At 38.6% G+C, this 23,329-nt stretch overlaps 1 protein-coding gene across 1 annotated transcript; it reads left to right on the top strand.

Moving 5' to 3' along the window:
- Positions 1 to 16,355: 16,355 nt before the first annotated feature.
- On the top strand, positions 16,356 to 22,441 carry SRSF6 (serine and arginine rich splicing factor 6). Its single transcript, XM_012553210.3, has 6 exons — positions 16,356 to 16,677; positions 16,961 to 17,109; positions 18,563 to 18,690; positions 18,852 to 19,060; positions 19,495 to 19,578; positions 19,681 to 22,441. Exons 1-6 carry the CDS (start codon positions 16,571 to 16,573, stop codon positions 20,027 to 20,029), a joined length of 1,026 nt encoding a protein of 341 aa, XP_012408664.1. The 5' UTR covers positions 16,356 to 16,570; the 3' UTR covers positions 20,030 to 22,441.
- The last annotated feature ends 888 nt before the right edge of the window (positions 22,442 to 23,329 follow it).

Genomic DNA, 23,329 nt, shown 5'->3' with positions numbered 1-23,329 from the left:
CTTTTTCCTTTTAGGAACAGTAACAAGAATTCTTTTAATTTGAACTGATTTTTGAAAGCAGAGTAAGAAATTAAAAAAAAAAAGCCAAAAAGAAATTATAGGAATGCCCATATTTAAGACAAAAGTTTAAGCTTTGAAAATTTAGCAATGGAGAAATAGAGCTTCAGTCTTATAGCATTTGTTTTGAGGAGTGATTTGCAACTCTGGTTTTGAAATGGAGATTTGGCCAATGAAGACACCTGATCAAAAGTGAAGGAAAGTGAAGCAACTTTAACCATGATGGCATAAAGACCAAAAATGATTAAGATCATACCTAAGCAAGAAAATACACCATCCACATTTTAAAAGTGGGAGAGGGAGGAAAAAAGACAATGGCTTTGACAATCTGAAAAATTTTCATTCTATGACCCAATAGTTAAATTTTGGATTGACTGAGTATAACATGTTCATGTAAAGTGTTCTAAAAACCTCCAAGTATGGTATAAATGTCAGCTATTATTGTTCTTGTTGCCATTTTGTTTATATTTTCATTGTCCCTGCTTAACAGTCTATTTCTGTCATTATTAATGTATTTAAGTTTGGGAAGTATTTGGTTGACTGAGTAGATGGAAGTAGACAGAAATTAATTATAGAGTCAAAGTATGTTGAGGATGAAAGGAACCTTTAGGATGACCTAATTTAACCACCCATTTTATAAATGAGGAAATTGAGACTGAGAGGAGGAAGTGTGTTGCCCCTGACTCATCCTGAATTAGAACCTGGATCACTTGACTCTCTAGCCCAGGGATCTTCCCATCATAATTCTATTTTTTTCTTTGATTAACATCAACTGTCTGAGTCAGTCTTCATTTCTACTTCTCTATGAAGATGGAACTGGGCACAGGTCTGGGTACCACTTGACAACTCTATTGTCACACACAGTTCTAACTTCCAGATCCAGGGCAAAGAAGAACACTTCTGGTTGGTTACAAGGAAGCAGGTGTTCTCCAAGGCAGAGAGAACAGTAGGACTTGCAGCTACAGGGATCCTTCCTGGGTAAAGACTAGAGTGCAAATCAATAAAGCAGTTACCATCCCTCTTCCCAGATAACACCATCTTGGAAGTGCCAAAAACTTTCAGAGTTCCAGAACTAGCTTTGAAAATAGCAGCATAAATAGCTTAGTGCACAGTGCCTCCCAATCTCCAAGTGAACAGAGTCCAACTTTAACATAAAATTCAAAATAAAGAAATAGGCTAGAAAAATAATCAAACAACAACAAAAAATAACCTATTAAAAGCAGGGTGGCAGGGAAATCAAGACACAAATTCAGAAGACAACAATATGAAACTATTTACAAGCAAAATCTCAAAGAAAAATGAAAATTGAACATAAAGCCAACAAGAATTCCTGAGTTACAGAAAGAGATAAAAGTATTCGAGAAAAATTGGAGAAAGAAAGGAGTAATGTAAGAAAATTATGAAAAAAAGAATTAACAGTTTGGTAAAAAAGAGACTCAAAAAGTATTACGCCATTTTCCAATTGTGTTCAACTCTTCATGACCCCAAATGGGGCTTTCTTGGGAAAGACACTAGAAAATTTTGCCATTTCCTTTTCCAGCTCATCATCATGACAAAATTGAGGCAAATACAATCAAATGATTTGCCCAGGGTCATACAGCTTAGTGTAATTAAAGATCAGACTCAGATCCTTCTGACTCCAGACCCAAAATTCTAACTGTTGAACCACTTAGCTATCCTTTGACCAAATGGGGAAAGAATACAAAACTTACTTAAAGAAAGAAACTCCTTAAAAAGCAGAATTGGCCAAATAGAAAAAGAGGTATAAAAGCTCACTGAAGAAAACAATTCCTTAAAAAACAAAATTGAACAAGTAGAAATTAAGGACTCCATCAACATCAAGAAACAATAAAACAAAGTCAAAATAATGAAAAAAAATAAAAAAAATGTGAAGTGCCTTATAAGAAAACTGAGAAAATAGATCAAGGAGAGAGAATTTAAGAAATATTAGATGATCTGAATCCAAAATTTTTGTTGTTGTTTTTGTTTTGTCCTTTGTTCTTTTTTTTTTATTAAAGCTTTTTATTTACAAAACATTCATGGGTAATTTTTCAACATTGACCCTTACAAAGCCTTCTGTTCCAAATTTTCCCCTCCTTCCCATCCCCTCCCCTAGATAGCAGTTAATCCAAAATGTGTTAAATATGTTAAGATATATGTTAAATCCAATATATGTATATATATATATATATATGCATATATATATTTATACAGTTATCATGCTGCACAGGAAAAATCGGATCAAGAAGGAAAAAAAACTGGAAAAGAAAACAAAACGCAAGCAAACAGAAAAGTGAACAGAACAGAGTGAATTCTTCTGGAATTTCTGAAGAAAATTTACAATATCTTAATATAGTAACCTAATGACTGCTATAATTCTAAACCAATTAAAACATAGGTAATATTTCTGTAGAAATGTGATAATTAAATAACTTTGTAATGTACCTAAATAATTTGATATGGTTTGTAATTATTACAATGAGGAGAATTTACTGTATAAGATGGAACCTATTGGACTATTTCCATCTTCCTCTGTGTTCCTGTTTTGATCTTGTGATTACCTCTTAGATCAGACAACCGGTAAGCAAGCAGCTTAGTTCAAAGGATCTTAATATTTTTTGTGTCATGGATCCTTCTGGCAGTCTACTGAAACTGATCAAGTGCTTCCCAGAATCATGTTTTTTTTTTAATTTAATAGCCTTTTATTTACAGGATATATGCATGGGTAACTTTACAGCATTAACAATTGCCAAACCTCTTGTTCCAATTTTTCACCTCTTACCCCCCACCCCCTCCCCCAGATGGCAGGATGACCAGTAGATGTTAAGTACATTAAAATATAAATTAGATACACAATAAGTATACATGACCAAACCGTTCTTTTGCTGTACAAAAAGAATCAGACTCTGAAATATTGTACAATTAGCTTGTGAAGGAAATCAAAAATGCAGGTGGGCATAAATATAGGGATTGGGAATTCAATGTAATGGTTTTTAGTCATCACCCAGAGTTCTTTTTCTGGGCGTAGCTGGTTCAGTTCATTACTGCTCCATTGGAAATGATTTGGTTGATCTCATTGCTGAGGATGGCCAGATCCATCAGAACTGGTCATCATGTAGTATTGTTGTTGAAGTATATAATGATCTCCTGGTCCTGCTCATTTCACTCAGCATCAGTTCATGTAAGTCTCTCCAGGCCTTTCTGAAATCATCCTGCTGGTCATTTCTTACAGAACAGTAATATTCCATAATATTCATATACCACAATTTATTCAGCCATTCTCCAACTGATGGGCATCCACTCAGTTTCCAGTTTCTAGCCTCCACAAAGAGGGCTGCCACAAACATTCGTGCACATACAGGTCCCTTTCCCTTCTTTATAATCTCTTTGGGATATAATCCCAGTAGTAACACTGCTGGATCAAAGGGCATGCACAGTTTGATAACTTTTTGAGCATAGTTCCAAACTACTCTCCAAAATGGTTGGATTCGTTCACAACTCCACCAACAATGCATCAATGTCCCAGTTTTCCCGCATGTTTTTAAATGCACAAAACAAAACAAAAAATAAGATTAGTAAACAGCTTAATTACATTTAAATAAAGTTATCAAAATATATTTTCTTCAAAGTTCACAGACCTCCCAGGTTAAAAATGCCTGCTTAACTTTGTATATCTTTTGATCCAGCAGTGTCACTAATGAGTCTGTATCCCAAAGAGACCATGAAAGAGTGAAAAGGACTCACATCTGTAAAAATGTTTGTAGCAGCAATTTTTGTAGTGGCAAGGAATTGGAAATTGATTAGATGCCCATCAGTTGGAAAATGGCTGAATAAGTTATAATACAGGAATGTTATAGAATATTATTGTTCTATAAGAAACGATCAGTAGGATGATTTCAGAGAGGCCTGGAAAGACATGAAATAATACTGAGTGAAATGAGTAGAACCAGGACCACATTGTACACAGTAAAAAAATTACATGATGATTAATTGTGATAGACTTGGCTTTTGTCAGCAATGGGGTGATTTAGGGCAATTCCAATAGACTTGAAATGAAAAATGTTATTCATAACCAGAAAGAATATGGAGACTGAATATGTATTGAACCTTGGTATTTTAATCTTTTTTGTTTGTTTGGTGTTTTTTTTTCCTTTCTGTCCGTTTTTTTCTTGCACAACATAAAAAACATAGAAATGTGTTTAAAAGGATTGCACATATTTAATCTATATCAGATTGCTTGTTGTCTTGAGAAAGGGGAAAGGAAGTAAAGAAGGGAGAGAGGCAGAAAAATTTGGAACACAAAGTCTTATAAAAATTAACATTGATAATGATCTTAACATGTATTTGGAAAAATCAAGTGTTATTGAAAAAAAATGCCTGTTTAAGAACCACCTGATATGGTGGCCACATTGATGAATCAGCAATTGAAGTATCTTATGAGAAAACTATTTAAATGATATAACAAGGCTCAATAATAGTCCCAAATAGCACATCTGTGGAATCTCCTACAAGTGAATAAATGGGGGAAGTAAGAGTAATTGAAAAAGTGGTTGGACTTTTTTGAAGATCCCATTGTGTTCCCTCTCTTGAAAGGATCAGACCCAAGTCTGGGTGACCATAGGCAGGCCTGACTATGACATCCTTGGATTAATATGAAGATGTATTATATGAACTAATAATGCAGAAAACAAATTTACCCAGGAGCAAAACAGAATTAGAATAACCAATGTTGGTTTAGGACAACAGATGATAAAATATACTTCTTTCCCCTTGGGAGCAATGAGTGCAGAATTTTAAATGTGATGTCACAATTACTGTGTCAATTGATTTTGTTTAATTGTTTTAATTTGTTTTAAGGGACTATGAGGTGGGGAGGAGAGATTTGATTTCCAGATTCTTATAGTCAAAAAATGAAGTGGCATAAAGCAAAATCATCAATAAAACTTTGTTTTTAACTACAGGATTAAAAGAAATCAGGTTCAACAAAATTATTCAAAGATTAGTCTGTCTGGATCAAATCTTGGCAGAAAACCATAAAGTTCTCCATCACTACCAGTGTTCCTCCCTCCCATTTTCACAGTCAGTTCTTCCACTATAGTCCTTGAGAAAAATTTTCAGCTGCCGCACAATCATCTTTTTTGCAGCTATCTGACTTGTGCCTAGAGAACAGAAACAAATGTTCGCAAGATCAGACTGAAACTGAGAGGGACATATTAGAACAAAAGAATGTTTCTAAGATATCCCTATCATGATAATCCATGGTAGAAGGAATAAAGGAATAGAATAAGGGGAATAGTAATAACTCTAAAACTCTGACTGTTTGGGTTTTTTTAATACCCCACTTCAACTTTTACTCTTTTGTTTACACAACTTATTTTCACAGTCCCCTGAAGGAGCATCCTTCCCTTAAAGGATACCATTCTGGTGTTCCTGAACATGAAAATCACCAATGAGGAATTCCTCATCCATGAAGCCTGACTTTTAGCACTATCAGGATTGGCCACCACTACATAGTGATGTTACCTTGCTCCCAGATAAATGGAGTCTTAACTGAATAGCCCAGCTAATGCTCAATGTCTCAATTGGGATTGCCATTCCAAATTCTTTATATTTGTTATTTTTTTTCACAGAGCAGCCACAGAGCTGTCAAGAACAAACTCAAACATACATAATTAGACCTCTTCTAATACCCTACTGCATGTCTAAGACCTGATTTTGTACAACCAAAGAGTGGACTATGGTGGTCTATGACTTGTGAATCAGCTTGAAAGGCAAAAATCCTTACTTACTCAATTTGCTTTCCACATGATAAAAACATGAATATGTTGTAAGTTTTGCTTTTCAATTTATTTCCCCAAAATGAGTCTCTCAGGCCCAACAAAAAAAGAGAAGGAAAAAAAAAACACTTGACCCAAGATCATACTTCATATTTTCTACCAATGATACATACAAAGTCAATAAGGGAAATTTTCATTTTAAAACAGTAATAAAATCTAAACCCAAGGTCAAAGGTTCAACTGTATTCCTCTATCCCCTATTCGAATGAGCCTCAGTGAATATGGAATATTAGGCCTTCAGTCAAGAAGGTCTGAGTTTGAACATGTTCAGACAGTTAATAACTATATGAACTTGGGCATGTCACTTAATGTCTGCCTCAGTTTCCTTATCTGTAAAATGGGCATAATAATTACACTTCTCTCCCAAAGTATTTGTGAGAATAAAATGCTAGACATTTTTCTTATTGTTTTTGACTACTTCTTCAACTTTTCCAACTGGCTCCTAAAAAAGCATGATAATATCTCAATTCATATTGAGAGGCCTTAAGTCATTCAGTTGACTGATTATAAAACTGCATAGAATCGTAATTAAATTTACATAGAAAAATTAAAATATGAAATGGCACTAAAAAAAAAACCTATGATAGATGATTTATTGAGACTGACTTTCAAACATACTACAAATCAGATTTCACCAAAATGAGTTGGCAGTTTAACCAAAAAAAGAAAACAATTAATGGAATGAAAAAAAATAGAATTAAGTATATATAAAATATTAGTGCTTGATTAATTTAAGGGAAAAAACAACAAAATATAAGGGACTATGTAATTCAATTAAATTAAACAAATATTTATTAGGTACTAACATATGCTTGGCACTAGGGAGACAAATAAAAAAAAAAACAACACAGTTCCTTCCCTCAAGGAGCTTCCATCATAATGAATATATCATTCAATAAATATTTTTGGAAAACTAAATTGGGATAAAAAATGAATTTAGCCCTTCATAGCATTAAACATTTTAAACTGGCATTATATATTTATGTCATTTGTAGAAAAGAGGTATTTATTGAAGGAATCGTAAATAAGGTAGATTGGTTAAATTACATAAAAATAAAATATTTCTGTGTAACAAAAAATATCTCTAAGATAAAGGGAAAATATATTTATAGCATATGTAACAAAAACTTAATGCTTAAAAGGAATTTAAATAACTATTGAAACTCAATCCCCCATAGATAAAATGATCAAAGGATAAGAACATATAACTCAAAAAAAAATGCACACTGGAGCAGCAAGGTGGTGCAGTAGGCAGGACAGAGCACTGGCCCTGGAGTCAGGAGGATTTGAGTTCAAATCCTCAGCACTAGCTATGTGACCCTAAGAAAAGAAAAAAAAGAGGGAGGAAGGAAGAAATGAAGGAAGGAATGAAGGAAGGAAGGAAGAAAGGAAGGAAGGAAGGAAAAAAGGAAGGAAGAAAGGAAGGAAGGAAGAAAGGAAGGAAGGAAGGAGGGAAAAAAGGAAGGAAGAAAGGAAGGAAGGAAGGAAGGAAGGAGGGAAAGAAGGAGGGAAGGAAGGAAGGAAGGAAGGAAGAGGGAGAAGAGGGGAGGGAGGGGGCAGAGGGAGGGAAGAGGGAGGGAGAAAGGAGGAGGAAGAAAGGAAGGAGGGAAAAGAGAAGAGAGGAAAAAGGAAAGGAAATTACAATCATTGAAAAAATTTCTGTCTTCCCAAATAAGATGATGGTAAGGTAAAGTCTGGCATAGTGGGTAAAGTGCCAGCCTCAGAACTAGGAAGACCCAGGCTCAAGTTTGGCCTCTAGCACATATTGGCCATCTGGGCCTACTTAAGTTTCTGAATCTCCCAGTGTTCCAGGCAATTTAATGTAAGACGGTAAGTTTCAGAAAAGGTATCTGAGTAGAGGGAGCTTCCTTGGGTTCCCTATATCTGTGAAATGACAGATCTGGTCTCTATACCTAATAAATAAAGCTTAATGCTTTTGCTCCCTAAGAGATATAAAATGAAACAGCTCCAGGGCACCAACTCTATTGAACCAAATTGTCACAAATAACAAAACATGCAGATGGGGTTTGTGAAGAAATAGGTAAATCCATGCATTATAATGCATTAATTGTGGAATTGGAAATTAATTGCCAGAAGTATCTCTTTGTGGTGACCCCATTTGGTGTTTTCTGCGCAAAGACAATGAAATGGCTTGCCATTTCTTTCAGTAGTTCATGATGAAAAAACTAAGGCACATTTGTGTTAAGTGACTTGTCCACACAGCTGGTGTCTGAGGACCAATTTCTGGTCCTCAGGGGGGATCCCCCAGGAAAATGTCTTCCTGACTCCAGGCCCAGGACTCTATCTACTGAACCATCTAGTTGCAACTCTTATATACTTAGTAAGTAGTTTAATACTGTGAAGCTATAGATGAAAAACAAGTCCTCATTGGTCACACCTCTGGACTGAGCTCTTCTAAATTAAATTAGGCTGGTCTTTAGATGACATAGACTTCTGCCAAGGCCATACTTCAAGTCTTTCTACTGTCTAAAGATGACTTAATCTGCTTGATAAAGTTTTCAAGAGCTATCCATGACAAAATTGCAAAAAAAAAAAAACCTACACACATACAAATGGTATATATATATATATATATATATATATATATATATATATATATATATATATATATAATATTTTTAAAATCTCTTTGGGATGTAAGATTTGACTCAGAAATACTACTATAAGCCTATTCCCCCAAAAAGAGATCAAAGAAAAAGGAAAGGGATTTATATATACAAAAACATTTATAGCAGCACTTTTTGTGATGGAAAAAAAAAAAAAAAACCTAAGGGGGTGTCCCTTGTTTGGATGATGGCTGACCAACTTTAATGTAATACTATTGTGCTGTTAAGAAATAAAGAGACAGTTTTATAGATATCTGGGAAGACTTTTATCAATAGTTGCAGTGAAGTGAGCAGAACCAGAACAATATATACTATAACATTAAATAAAAATAAACAATTTGGAAGAACTGGAGATTCTGATTAACAAAGATTCCAGAGAATAAGTGGTACAGAATGTTACCCATCTACTGATAAAGAGATGACAGACTAAATATGAAAAATGAAACCCATTTCTGGACTGGGTGCATATGGAAATTGATTGTAATTGACTACATTTCTGCAAAAACTACTTCTTCATTCGTTTTCCTTTCCTTTCTATTTAGAAAGGAAGAGAAATAAATTCTTGATAATAAAAAACATAAAATTTAATTTTAAAAAGAGGATCTGAGTAGAAAATAATTTAAGAATCACAAATTGAAAAATATAAATTAAAGATATATAAAACAATACAAAGCAGAGAAAATAAAACTAGAGCAGTTTACATATCAAGTATGACTACATAAAAGAGGATATAAATACAGAGATGAATGTATAAAAAGAGTGAGAAAGGACATAAAGAGAATAACATATATTGGTATATTGATTTTCATTTTAAAAGTAAATAATTTTAAGTATATATTTAATTGGTTTTATTTATAATTATTTATGTCAGGCTATTTTTTAGAAAGAAATGTCTTCGTGTGATTTTTGTGAAAATGATATTTCTTATAATACTTATTCATGTTTAAAGTAATTTTCATATATATGTATTGTTTCTCCATCTAGTCCAGTATTCTTGAGAAAAAGAACTTTTCCCTGAACAAATTGTTCAGGATCTCCCCAAACCCTTACTAGAGTGTTTTGTCCTGTTTTGTTACAGGGAGTCCTCACTGAATTGCATGGCCTCTCATGGATGACCACCAAGGCTCTTCCCCTAGATCTTCTCCTGTCTTTCATTGTCCCCTTGGTGGTTTCAGCCAATCTCTTGTCTTTATAGAATCATGAAAAGCTGAATGGGGCCTGGAGGCCACCTTAGCAGTTACATTTTAGAGGTGCAATCTCTCATTTTACAGTAGAACTGAGTAAATGACCTGTCCAATGCCCATGTACTGATAGTCCAGGATTAGAAATCAGGTTCTGGGCCTCCCCCTTCAGATTTCTCTACATGATGGCACGTCAAATCCCACCTCCTAACACAACCTACTTGCCAACCACACAGCTAGGAGTCTCCTTTGATTGGTTTCCTAGACAGGAGAGGCACTTTAAAACTGGCCAGAATGTGACAGTCTCTTTTGTGCATAATCTTTAGGGCCACAAAAATGGAACAGAACTGCTCCCACAACTCGGGTGTCAGGAGGGCAGAACGATTTCCCTTTCCTTTCACCCCAGCTCAGAGAAATGGGCCTGGGGGGGGGGGTTCTGTTCTTGTCCTTGGTTTGGGGTGTCAGTACTAATTGCTGGACCTTGGAGTTCAAGTGATAGTGACCTTGAAGCAAGGATTCCAGGATGGGATGTTGCAGTCAGGCAGCCTGGCAAGGAGACCAAAGAACTTGCAATGTGAGCCTCAGAGAGGCTTGGGAATTTGGAACTAGGACTGTTCCTCACACAACAGAGAGCTAAACTGAGAACCTCATCCTACCCTCCTCTCCAGAAACTGAGGACAGGTAAAATATACTTCCCATGGGTCATGGGGTAAGTATAAAAGTAATTTTTTTTTTGCAAGTCAATAGTGAAGTCAGTTATTGCTTTATAAAAGCTAATCCTACTACTGGGGTACAGGAGACATCCCTTACATTTGAGGAAATGCCATGTGGGGGCCCAGGAGCCCTTGACAGAGAGGGAGGCTCCAGTTGCCTTAAATAGAAGGCTTTGCAAGGGTCAATGTTTCCAAATCCTTTTTGTTCTTTCTCACTCCCTCCCTTCCCCTCACCTAGGCTATTCTAGTATCCTCCTTACTCTGGTAGCCTCTCTGACTCTGGTCTCTCCCCAGTTCAGTCTTCTCTCTACAAACCTTGTCCAAGAAACCTTCCTAACCCAGCCCCTGCCCTATGACTTCTCTACAGCACAATTTTCATTTATTCTTCACTGCCTACTAATAAAGTTTAAATTTTTGCCTTTCTTATTCAAGGTCCTTCACAATCTAGTTACAAATTACCAGTCAAAACTCTCCTCACACTACTTCCCTTGACATTTTCTACTCCCTAGTCTAAATGAACTATTTATCCCACCCCATCCTCATCTTGCTTCCCTTGCCTCATGCCATCCCCCAGTCTGCCTAAACCTTATGACCACCACCACCCTGTGCCCTGTGATCCAGAGACACTGACCTTGATACTACAATCTCCTAACTCTGGACACTTTCACTGGCTGGTCTTCACCCCAAGAATGCTCTGTCCTCTCTATTCTCGACCTCCTGGTTCCCTAGCTTCCTTCCCTAGCTGTGTTCCCTACCAAAAATTTCACCTACATGAAACCTTTCCTGATTCCTCTCAATTATAAGGCCTTCCCTGTGTTGAGATTGGGAAGGGACCCCATAATGGTCACAAGGTGTCTCAAAAGAATTTACAGGCTTGAAACTATACCCACATCAAGGATTTATTGTAATTGTGAGACCAATTGAAGTGGGCTAAAGTCCAGAAGATTTATCAAGGAACCTGAAACAAGAAGACACATTTATCTAGTTGTTCACGTTATAGATATGCTAATTTTACGGCCTAGGGGTAGAACCAAGGAGTGGTCTCAAAAATTTGCTTATCACTGACCCACAGATTGTTAGAAGAATAGTTTCAAGATCACTAATATATCTTCCCTAAAGTGTAATGGAAGAAATATTATATTCCTAGGCCAAAAGACTTTTACAATCATCGACAGAAACGATAGCATTCTTAAATCAAAGAGCCTCAGGATCAGATTCCAAAGCCAAAAATTTAGAATCACTGACAGATTGTTAGAATAGAAGCCCCCTCAGGTCAGGGGACCTTAAAATGATTGCTGTCTCCCCTAGAAGCTATATGACATCACCTGTGTTGATTAGTTCCAATTTATTCTATAAATAGCCTGTTGGTTTGTAGTTGTTTACATGTCTCCTCAGTAAACTTAAGGAGGACTTTTTCTTTCTTGGGGCTTAGCACAATGCCTGACACATATAGTAGATGCCTAATTATTGACCATTTGACTACTTCTCTGTGGTGTTCTCTTCTTTTAAAATATAATGGTTCTCTCTGGGAGCAGGTTTCTTGGGGAGGTTTTCTGGAGGCAGCCTTAGTTTCAATTCCGAGTAATAATCACTCCAAATGCACCCAGGTGTTAAAAGTTCAGATCTTTTATTGCTTCCTCCAAAATAGCCCGGTTAGTTTTCTTAGAGGCCTATCTCTCTGCTTGGTTCCAAGAGCTCCCCCGAATGTCTCCAAATCCAAAGGTTTTTCCTTCAGCCTCCAACCAGCACAAAGGTGGAAGATGGAATGAATTTCTTGTCTCCTTGCCTAGGGCTGGGCAGCTTTCTGGAGAGCCTTTCTAACCAGCCTTGGTCTCAATGGGGGAAGTGCAGGAGCCCAACCACCACGATGAAAGTTGGAATGAATCTGACTCCAACTCCAAGAGTGGGCTTGCGGGCTTCCTCCCAGAGTGCTCCTCTCCGAGAGAGAGGGCTTGTGGGCTTCTGTATCTCCCAGAGTGCTCCTCTCCGACTCTTGGCAATGTTCCAAACTAACTCTGACTGATTCACTGAAGCTCTATTTATGCTCGGTGTAAAAAGTTGACTCCTCCTCTGAGGGAGGGATTAAGGGAGGTGTGAATTCACAAAGTTATGAAGTTAATTTTGTGAATCTCCCATACTTGTGAACTCCAATGAGTACTTAAATACATTAGTGAGTTAGAGAATTTGCTAAGTACCATGCTAAATTAAATAATTATTGTCTCTATCAACTCTAATGAGTTAACACTTTTGTAAAGATGCCAACACTTCTCTATCTCAGTTTGGTCAAATTTCTTTCATTATTCAAAATCCAACAATATGGCCCCAACCCATATTGAAAGTGATATATCTTTCCTGAAAAATGTTATGGCACTTTGCTTGGATTGCTCTTATCTCACTCCTCCTAATGATTCATTATGCACTTCAACTAAATTCAACAAACATTTCTCAAGTGCTTCATAAGTGAAAGGCACTATTCTAGATCCTAGGAATATAAAAATGAAAAATATACAATTCTTGCCCTCAGGGGACTTACAGAGTCTTGTAGTCATGTGGCAAGTAAAAAAGATGTTTTTGTTGTTTATTCATTTCAATCATGTGCAACCCCACTGTGCCTCCTCCCTCCAAAATAAAATATACATATAAATTTTACTAGAATGTTTTTCTTTATTTTTGGGGTTAGGGAGGTAGAAACATAGATTTTTACTCATTAAAAAAATCATTTTTAACTTTTAAAAGTATAAAGCAAACCAATCAAGAATACTCAATTTCCTGAATTAAATCTGGCCTCAGACACTTACTAGCTGTATGACCCTAGGCAAGTCACTTAATCCTGTTTGCCTCAGTTTCTTCATTTGTAAAGTGAACAGAAGTGGTAAACCACTCAAGTATTTTTGCCAAGAAAACCCCAAATGGAGTCATGAAGAGATGGACATGACTGAAAAACAACTGAATAATAAAGAAATATGTGATGGAGGTAAAGAAAAAATCTGGGGGGATTGGGGAAAGTGGCCTGAGCAATATATAGAGGAAAGAGACAGCAATTCCTTCCTCATACTAGATTTTGAGATTCTTGAGAGCAGGATCTGGGTTACACTGACCTAAATTCTGAGCATTTTAGGACTCTACCTCCTTGCACAAAGAGGATATTGTGGAGGAGGTAGACTGTGAGTTTGAGGGAAACTTCTTTCACCAAAAAAAAAAAAAAAAAAAAAAAAAAGCCTTAAAAATAAAAAATAAAATAAAAACAACTGAAAGGGGTTGTCTAAATAGAGACACTCAGGCTGTCAAGAATAAGATTTCCATCTTGAAAGAGACCTCCACTACCTTAGAGATTTTCTCCCAGGATACCTGGTAAGATTAACCACACAGAAAACATCCCACTGAAATAAACTTGACCTATGACAACTCCTGAGATCCTATGGGTAAGATATTTTACACCCAAGATTAACTTTTTTTGTCCCAAATCACCTCATATCCTCTTCCTAGTACTTAAAGTAGCTGTGTGGCATTACTGGATAGGCTCTTTTTGTCACTGATAGTGTCATCCTAAGGCTGTGTAAAACCCCATATATTTGCATATCTCCCTTGTTCTGTGAAGTTGCTACCTATCTGACATCAATCACATTATGCTAACTTTAAAATGTTCTAGCCTAATTTTTATTCTAAATTTCTAATTTTAATTTTTCTAGCCTTCCTTTATTATTCTCCAGTCCAGTAGACTAAAGTAGGAGGATCCTCGAGGAGGATCGTAGGTCCACTGGTGAATTCCTCAAAAGTTCATATTTTGAGGTTTGTTCAACTTAATTGGAACTAATAGACCAAAGAGAGGGAATAAGGAAGAAATCTTTTCTCTATTCTCTGTTCACATCCTGGAAATAACATTCTAAAAACCAATGATGACTATGAAAATGTGTTTCAGGCAGGAGATGAACTTTCTAAAGAGTTGGCAGCTCAACTTAGAGAAGTAATGTTTTATGTAAGCTTGAAAACATATATTTATTTAACAAATATTGGATTACTTGCCATCTAGGGAGGGGTTGGGGGAAGGGGAGGAAATTGAAACACAAGGTTTTGCAAGGGTTAATGTTGAAGAATTATCCATGCATATGTTTTGAAAATAAAGTTTTAATTATATGTTTGTATTTTGTAATACATAAATTTAAAATATGTATTTTATATATATATATATATATATATATATGTTCATGGATTGGACAACTTATGCATTGTAAGGAAGTGGATTCTGTTGGTTTTGGAAGGTCTAAAAAAGAAAGCAGTCACCAATTATTTAAGAATGGGAAGGCGTGAATCTGTTTGTATTTAGTAGGAGAGGAAGCAGCTAGTAGCTAGAAGGAGCCGGAAGGGTGCAGGGTGCTGGAGAAAAGCGAGGCATATAGAGCAAAGGAACACAAAGAGAAAAAGCGAAGGGAGCAGAGAAAAGGATGAATAACTGTGTCCAAGAGTTTCCGGGGTTCAAGTAGAAGAGTAGATGGATTCTGTTTGCTCCACAAAACTGAAGGAAAGGCTCCCGGCTGAGAGAAGGAATGGAATGGCCACTTGTGGAATAGCCCCTGTGACCGGAGACAGTGACAGAAAACCACCGGGGAAGTCTGGAAGATCCTCCTAGCTCAAATGCGGCCTCAGACACTCCGTAGCCGTGTGACGCCGGGCAAGTCACTTCACGTTGTCTGCTCCAGTTTCCTTTTCTGCAAAATGAGCTGGGGAAGGAAATGGCCAACCATTCCAGTCTGTCTGCCAAGACGATCTCCGAAACGTCCCCAAAGCCCAGCTAGGACTGAAAACGGCCCAGCAACAAAACAGGATTGTGCAACCTGCAGGGTGGAACTGGATTAGCTCATTTAAATTTACACTGAATCCAGTAAAACACCCTACGTGGCCTCTTCCAGAGCTATGCCTTAGCCCCCAGCGAGGAGGGAGGGAGATGGCACGAGGCACCCAGGGGCGGGCCCAGGCGCGGGCCCGGGATCACTTCGCGGCGGGGCCTCTGCGACTATAGGAACGGTGTTAGGAAGTGAGGCCGGCGGACGAATAATGGCCTCCCAGCGTAGGGAGGGGTGGAGCTGGGACGCTTCCCAATCCTGTCCCTCACTCGAGTTCAGGTTTAAAAGCGCTGACGCCCAACCTAGGCCCCTGCTTGCGAGGCCCCATACGAGGCCCTTCAGTGTTTGTTATCGCCAGCAATAGGTAGTACTTCTAGAGCGGTTCTTTAAGGTTTGTAGAGTGCACCTATTAACTCACTGCCCTCACTATAATAAAAAGGGAACTATTATCCACACCGAACAGAGGAAACTGGGGAACAGAGAATTTCAGTGACTTGTCCAGGGTCGCACAGCTAGTAGAAGGAAGAATTGGAACTCAGATCGGTCTGCCCCGCTCTCCCTAAAACCGGCAACTCCTGGCCCGCAGGAAAGGCGGGATAAGCCAAGCAGATTCCCCAGGGACCAATTGGCACGCACTGCGTCCCTCACTGGGACGCCCCGGACCAATCCGATGACATCTCGTGCTCAGACCGGGCATGGGTGGGGAGAAACGCTGAGCATGCTAGGACCCGGCGCCAAGGGACCAATCCCGAGGCACAGCGCCCTACCCTAAAGGGCCGCTAGCCAATAGGTAGAGAAGACGTTCCCGGCCTCCCCTCATTCGGACCAATCCTAAGGCAAGGCAGAGTGGGCGGCTACTTCATCCTGCAGTCACAACAGTTAAAAGGGCTCTAAAAGGCAACCTCGTATAGTCACATATTCTGGGGCTGCGCGTTGATAGAAGAGTTTGGGGGTGGGGGGAGAATAAAGGGTGGAAAGAGTGTGGAAGCTGCTCGCCGCCAATGGGAGTAGTTTAGTGCAGAGAGCGCGAGTTCCGCGCATGCGTACGGCCTCCCGCACCTGCGCGGTGACGTAGCAAAGCGTGCCGGGAAGCCCCACCCCGCTCCGCCCTTATAGCCACGGCCTCAAAGCGCGCGCGCCATTGTGTGGCTGGGATTCGGCCGCCGTTGTTCCTTCGTCCTCTGTTCGTGTTCTCTTATTCTCCTTTTCTTTCCTTTTCCCCCTTCTATCTTACCTTTTCTCTTCCTACCTTCCTAACCTCCTCACCCCTTTGACCTCCTCCTTTTCCCCCCCTTCCCCCGCCCACCAGCGGAAATGCCGCGCGTCTACATTGGGCGCCTCAGCTACCATGTCCGCGAGAAAGACATCCAGCGTTTTTTCAGTGGCTACGGGCGCCTGCTGGAAGTCGACCTGAAAAACGGGTGAGCGCGCGGCCTGGGTGTCCTGGCTCTCGCGGTGTCTCTTGGGGTGAGGTGGGGCGGAGTGTATGTGTATTGGGGGGGGGGGGGGGGGGGGGGGGGGGGGAGTGAAAATAAGCGTCCGCGCCGCCGCGTGGCGGAGCTCGCTCTCAAAATGGCGGCGGCCCGACTGACAGGGGGCGGGGGAGGCCGGGGGGCGGGGCTGCACGTGCACGCGAAGGGAGGGGGCCTGTCGCCTGAGGCCTGACTGCCGCCGGGCGTCTCCGCCCTCTTCCCTTCTGTCCAGGTACGGCTTTGTGGAGTTTGAGGACTCCCGCGACGCCGACGATGCCGTTTATGAGCTGAATGGCAAGGACTTATGCGGAGAGCGAGTGATCGTGGAGCATGCCCGGGGCCCCCGCCGGGACCGCGACGGCTATAGCTACGGCAGCCGCAGTGAGTCCAGTTCCGCGCGTGCCGCGACGCCTTAGGGAAAGGAGGGCGAGGAAGGGCTGGGGGCGGGCTGGCAGGCAGGCAGTGAGGGTCAGGCAGACTTCGGTGGCTCCCCCTGGCGGGGAGGGGAGGCGGGGCGGGGATTCAGCACAAAGGAGCCAGGCGCTCTTAGTCACCCGGGCCTAGGGCAGGTGTGCTGTGTGCAGGGGTGGTGAGGGCAGTGGGAGAGGGGAATTGGAAAATGGCCTTGGTTTGCGGGGCTAGCCTGGGGCACCAATGTCCTAGCTCTTGCACCGAGGAAAACTCCGTACTGAGGAGCCTCGAGCTGGTTGTCAACCCGGGGAAGGGTGGGGGGTTTTCCAGAAGAACGGGTGCATAACAGAAACGTTCCTCTGCGTTTGGCCTTTTGGTAATTTGTAAGAGCTCGGAGCCGAGCTAGAAAGGCACCGCTGAAACCAGTTCTGATGCTGGGGGTGTTAAAACCGTCAGAGGGACACTCCCTGCATTTTTAGCTCATTAGATGAAAATATCTATAGGCAGATGCCTTATCTGAGAATCCTAGGTGGGGGGTGGGGGGTGGGGGAGGGGGGATAATGTGGGCAGGCGTTGAGACTTCTCTAATTGACAGTCAATAAGTAGCTTCTCTAGAAACAATTTAATGTTGCATTAGATTATTCAGACTGGGAATTAGAGCTAGTGTCGTGCTGTAATTGAAGTGTGGTTGGGGCATGTTTATGGGGGGAGGTGGTAGTTATTTACTACTTAATGAAAATGTTATATGTTGAAATTGTTGCATGTTGAATTCAAACTTTTTAACAAGTCCTTGATGTTTCAATTTGAAAGTGACCAATGGGGCTGAGGCTGTGTCCACTGAGGCTAAGATGACTGCCTTTCCTGATTGGCCTTGGCTTTTCCATACATTGTGTGACCCTTGCCCTATGACCCTTTGGCTGACCTTACCGGAAGCCATGACGACAGCAGCCTTTTGCCATTAGACGCAGGGTGATGGTGAGGATTCCAAGGGTTAGACAAAACTGGTTAATCTGAACTAGGTGACTGTTACCTTGCGTGTTTTGTGGCCAAACCACCACCAAAAACCTCACACTGTGATGTAAGTACTTAGTGTAACTAGTAAACATTTTTGTAAAATGTAGAAATGCATGTAATCAGTTAAGTTTTATATTTTACAATGTTCTGTAAAATAAAACTTAGCGAGGTAAATTGAATAAAGGAGCAGTCACTTTCTAACAGATTGTAGGAGAAATTTAGTAGGATTTTAGTATATTTGACTTGCCCTTAATATAATGTATGGCAAATCACATATGTGTTGGAGGTTTAGCAAGATTAAAAGCAAAGTCCTACTCCAGTAAATAAATTACTTTGTTTGTACTAACTTTCAATACATTTTGTGCTCCTAGCATTATGAAACGCCTAACTATTCATTTATGTGATAAAGGTGGTGGTGGTGGAGGATACAGCAGTCGAAGAGCTACTGGCAGAGATAAATACGGACCACCTGTTCGAACAGAATACAGACTGATTGTAGAAAATCTTTCTAGTCGTTGCAGTTGGCAGGATTTAAAGGCATGTATTTTTGTTATTAAAAAGTATTCCTATTAGTATATTTTAGAAAGAAATTTTTCTGGTAAAAGTTATTTTGTGTCTTGGAATAAATAATTGCTTTAAAATTTACCACAGTTGTGTTATAGATTATAGAAACTTTAACTAAACTTTTTGCTTCATAGGATTTCATGAGACAAGCTGGAGAAGTAACATATGCAGATGCTCACAAAGAACGCACAAATGAAGGTGTAATTGAATTTCGTTCCTATTCTGATATGAAGCGTGCTTTAGATAAATTGGATGGCACAGAAATCAATGGCAGAAATATAAGGCTCATTGAAGATAAGCCACGAACAAGCCATAGGAGATCCTATTCTGGAAGTAGATCGAGGTAATTTAAACCATTAGTTACCATTAACCAACTTTCATATACTGTCAATTAGGGTTTCGTGCACTATTATAAAAGATACACTGGTTTTTGGAGTTAGAACTAGGGTTCTTAGTCTTTGCCCTCTTAACATGGAAAAAACTGCCTAAAATTTTAGGCAATTTGCGTTAGATATCATGTGATGATTGGTAATTAGTTACCATCCTTAAGTTTTACAAACATTGACTATTGATAGTGAAATTATATGTTAAGTTTTTCTTTGGGGTTAATCCTCAACATAGTTTGAATACCAATTAAATAAAATCTAAGTGGGGTTTCTTTGTATTGCATGAATAGAAAAGCATTTGGTTTTATTGATTACTGGATGCAAATGCATGTGATGGCAGATAATAGTACAAAGAGAAAAAAACAGTATACTTCTTGCTTTCTACTTGTAGGTCCCGATCTAGGAGAAGATCTCGAAGTAGGAGTCGAAGAAGCAGCCGGAGCAGATCCCGTAGTGCTTCCAAAAGTCGCTCAAGGTAGAGGGTGTTTTTTTGTTGTTTGGTTGATTGTTATTTGAAGTTTGTTCATTTAAGGTATGGTCATAAGATGATGTGCATGATAATTTGTTTCTTTTCAAGATCCAAATCTAGATCTCGAAGCAAAGATCGTTCCCGTTCCCGATCTAAAGGCAGGAAATCTAGATCAAAGAGCAAGTCTAAGGCCAAATCCGATAGAGGCTCTCGATCTCGTAGCAGATCCAAGGCAAAGTCAGAGAAGTCACATAGTAGATCCAGGTCTCCATCTCCCAAAGAAAATGGAAAAGGAGAAACAAAGTCAAAGTCAAGATCAAGAAGCCAGTCTCACTCCAATTCACCACAACCTCCACCACCATCAAAGGCTCGTTCTGAGTCTCCTCCAGTCAAAAGGGCTACATCAGTATCTCACTCTAGATCTCGGTCACGATCGAGATCTAGTTCAAGAGATTAAAAGTCCAGAACTCCTTTGCACACTTACGGAACACTTTCTTACTTGCCAGGCAATTATTCTGTGATGTTAGTACTTCCGGTGTTGGCCTCTTCTCAGGAGAAAGCCTGAACCATAGGGGCATAAAGGTTTGATTTGGAAGCAAAATTAATGGGGAAGAAATAAGGCTCTAGAGAAATGGTGACACAAAGCAAGCAAAGACCCCCCTTTTGTAGAAATTAAGCTCTTTGATTTTATAGTATTTCAGCAGTAATAACTTTTGTAGAGATTAGGCTTACTTTTGATTTTTAGCATTTCAGCAGGATCTGCTGTTGAATGAAGTTTTCTTTTAAAGTATTAAACTCTCAAAGAAAGGCTTTAAACTTTTAAAGCTTTGGAGAGGACTCAGTTGTTGGTTTTTTTTTTTTTTTTTTTAATTATGTTCAAGTTAAAAATAATCCTGAGTTGTATTAAAGGTTTGCTACCAAGGAAATGAAAGCCGCAGGTCAATATTAAATGGCTTTTGAGCAGTTTTGTCTCGTATCTATTTTTTTGAAAAAATACGAACTGTGTTGTATATGGTTAAGTGTAAAATTAGGCAAACCTCAAATCAGCAATAAATTCAATTTGGTACACCATTGTATTTCCATGTTATTAATTAAAACTTGCTAAAGTAAGTCTTCCCACCACCCCTACTTTTTTTTTTCTCCTCCCCCCATATTAGAAACAAAAGGTCTTTGTAGGTAGTCTTGCATGATGCAGGAAATGTGGTAAAGATGGAAGTGTTCTAACTTGAAGTTTGCTAGTGCCCTGGGTAAATGATATTCCAAATATTTTTAGGTAATTGTCTTAATTACCATTTTCTGGTAGTGGTTAGTGTCAAACATAATAGTTGCAGGATTTGCAACTTGAATGAAAGCAGCAGCTATTCCTTAGTCTTCCACCATATTCAGAATGGGAAGTGTGAATATTAGGTTATCTTTCTGAAGTTAATTACTTTTGTAAAACTAGAATTGGAAAATCAATTCAATTTAGTAATTTGGAGGATAGGGATTTGATCTATTGTTTCCCTTAAAATAGGGATTCCTAGATGAGGAAATTTCAACTGCTGATATTGGTAGGCCACTTAGTATTAAACAATTCCCTTCAACACAGGTTAAGTGACAATATTTGGCGTTAATCAGCCAAGTCTTCCTGTCCAAAAAAGTTGGCTTTCTCTGTTTAGCCATACTGCCTCTAATTCTATTAAAAAGTAAAATCCCAGTCCTTTAGTTAAGACAATTTAATAATGTGCAATTAGAATTTCCTTGTAAATTTTATACAAAGTGTTTTTGGGTTTTTTTTTTTAATCAGTGGTAATTCCAAACCTTTTTTTTTTCCTCATAAACTTAAATTTCATTCCTAGTAACGGGAAACTTGAATTCATATTCATGATAACTACCATTTAGATTAATATAGAATATATACATGTATGATCAACATCTTACATGGTTGTAAAGTACTTGACTTGCTGATTGATACAAAGACAAATTTGGGAGTTAGCCAGATGTTTGTTGACTTGGTGAGGATGAATTAGTCATTTCCAGGATGAATACATTTAAAGTTTTTATTACCTTGACATTTACAACTGAGACCTTCCTCAGCTGTGTTCATAAAGCATAATATTTATCTCAGTGGCATAGAAAAAGGTTGATAGAACAAAGATCTGCAGTAGTATGATGAATGAAGTCTTAAATGTTAGGATTATAGTTTATGTTTTAATGAGTTCATTGTTAAAATTTATAAGTAAAATAGGGATAACCAAATAAGGGTAGTAGAAAGATCCAACATTCTAGCTCTCTTGCTAACAAGATGTGCAGTTGGGGCAGTTCTTTTGCTTCTAGTTGTTTGATCAGAAGAAAAGTAGATCTAAAAATCCCCAAATTTTTATCACATTGGAATAATTTAGGAGATTGATGTTGAAAGACCTGACAATTGCCTCAAACTTTGAATTAGAAAAATGAGGTGGACAGAGACTAGGAGGAGGACTGGTCCAGTTTATCTAAAGGTGCAAACATAATTAGAAGTTGGGCTTTTAAAAACTAATTTTAGGATTCATGTCTTCAAGGAACTCTGTATTTTGAAGTATAGAGATTGTTATAGAAGTTGTTTAAATTGCTGCCAAAACACAAGAAGCAAAAATATTGATGTTTTGCCTTGTGATAACTAGGTTTTCCTTGTTAAGTTATAAAAAATGAGCTGCTTGTTTGGTTAATTTTTTTTATATGTTTACTATAATAGGATGTCTTTTATTTGTAGAAGAGCCTAGGGTATTGTAAGATTAGAGAGTAGTTAACAACAGTCTGCTATTTTTATTCATACTAGTGACCACAAGTAAATGGTTGAGTGTACTATCTCTTGGGCACTAAGCTAAAATAAAATCCATGAAATAGCTCACCTTTGGCCTTTGTGGATTCATTTTTGGAGGAACTTGGCTAGAATTTTTTTTCTTTTAAGAGTAGTTTTGGGGGCGGGGGGGTTGAAATTGGCTTTTCAAAATTTCCAAGGCAGGGTGGTCCTTCATTCGGGCTTTACTCTTTAAAAAGTTATGCTACAGTATATAGCAATATTAGCATGTTTGGACATTGTTGACTACTGCCTTGGCTATATAGATAATTGTTTAGCTGTATTATTAAATAAAATTTTTTCAGTAACTACAAAGCCTACTGCATTTATTGAATTTGCCTGGTCACATTAACATAAACATAACTTGTTTAATGGTTCTGGTTAGGTTAGTTTTTGTTTGTAGCATTTGAAATACTTTTTAATTTCACAAATACAGTGGGTAATTTCCTCCAGAAATTATTATTGTGATGGATCAATCTTTTAAATTGCATGCCAGTTCAACCTCAACAGAGTATTTAGAAGCCTGATAAATCTTAATGTCAACTGAAAGGGGCAGAATATCCTGATGGTCTTCTGAAAGGGAATAAACATTTTCTTTATTATTTGCAAAATATTTACTAAAAATAATGAAATGAGAAGCTGAGACAAATAGGATTCAGTTTCCCATTTCCCTCAAATCATTAGTGTATATTTGCCAGCCCTCTGAAGAACCTATACTAGATTCCCCATCTAACTAATCTATCCAATTCTTAAGTTTATTGACAAAGTAAAGGAATTTGGACTGATTTGGAGGTATTAATCAGCCTATTGAAAAGCTCCCAAATGCAACTGGGAACTACATTACTTAACAGTAAAAATGCAACAGAATATGTTTTCCAAACCATATGTGGCCAACAGCAATCGTTTTTGTATATTTTAGTTGCCACCATTTCTGCTAGA

This window comes from Sarcophilus harrisii, chromosome 2 (genome assembly GCF_902635505.1).
Source record: "Sarcophilus harrisii chromosome 2, mSarHar1.11, whole genome shotgun sequence".
Classification (NCBI taxonomy): domain Eukaryota; kingdom Metazoa; phylum Chordata; class Mammalia; order Dasyuromorphia; family Dasyuridae; genus Sarcophilus; species Sarcophilus harrisii.
The sequence above is the reverse complement of the archived record's forward strand: the minus strand, read 5'-3'. Positions and strand labels throughout refer to the sequence as shown.

Excerpts from the sequence above, each read along its gene's own strand:
- SRSF6 (XM_012553210.3), top strand. The coding sequence starts at position 16,571 with ATGCCGCGCGTCTACATTGGGCGCCTCAGCTACCATGTCCGCGAGAAA. Across the intron at positions 17,110-18,562 it reads CTATAGCTACGGCAGCCGCA|GTGGTGGTGGTGGAGGATAC; the intron begins GTGAGTCCAGTT and ends TATGTGATAAAG. Across the intron at positions 19,579-19,680 it reads GCTTCCAAAAGTCGCTCAAG|ATCCAAATCTAGATCTCGAA; the intron begins GTAGAGGGTGTT and ends TTTCTTTTCAAG.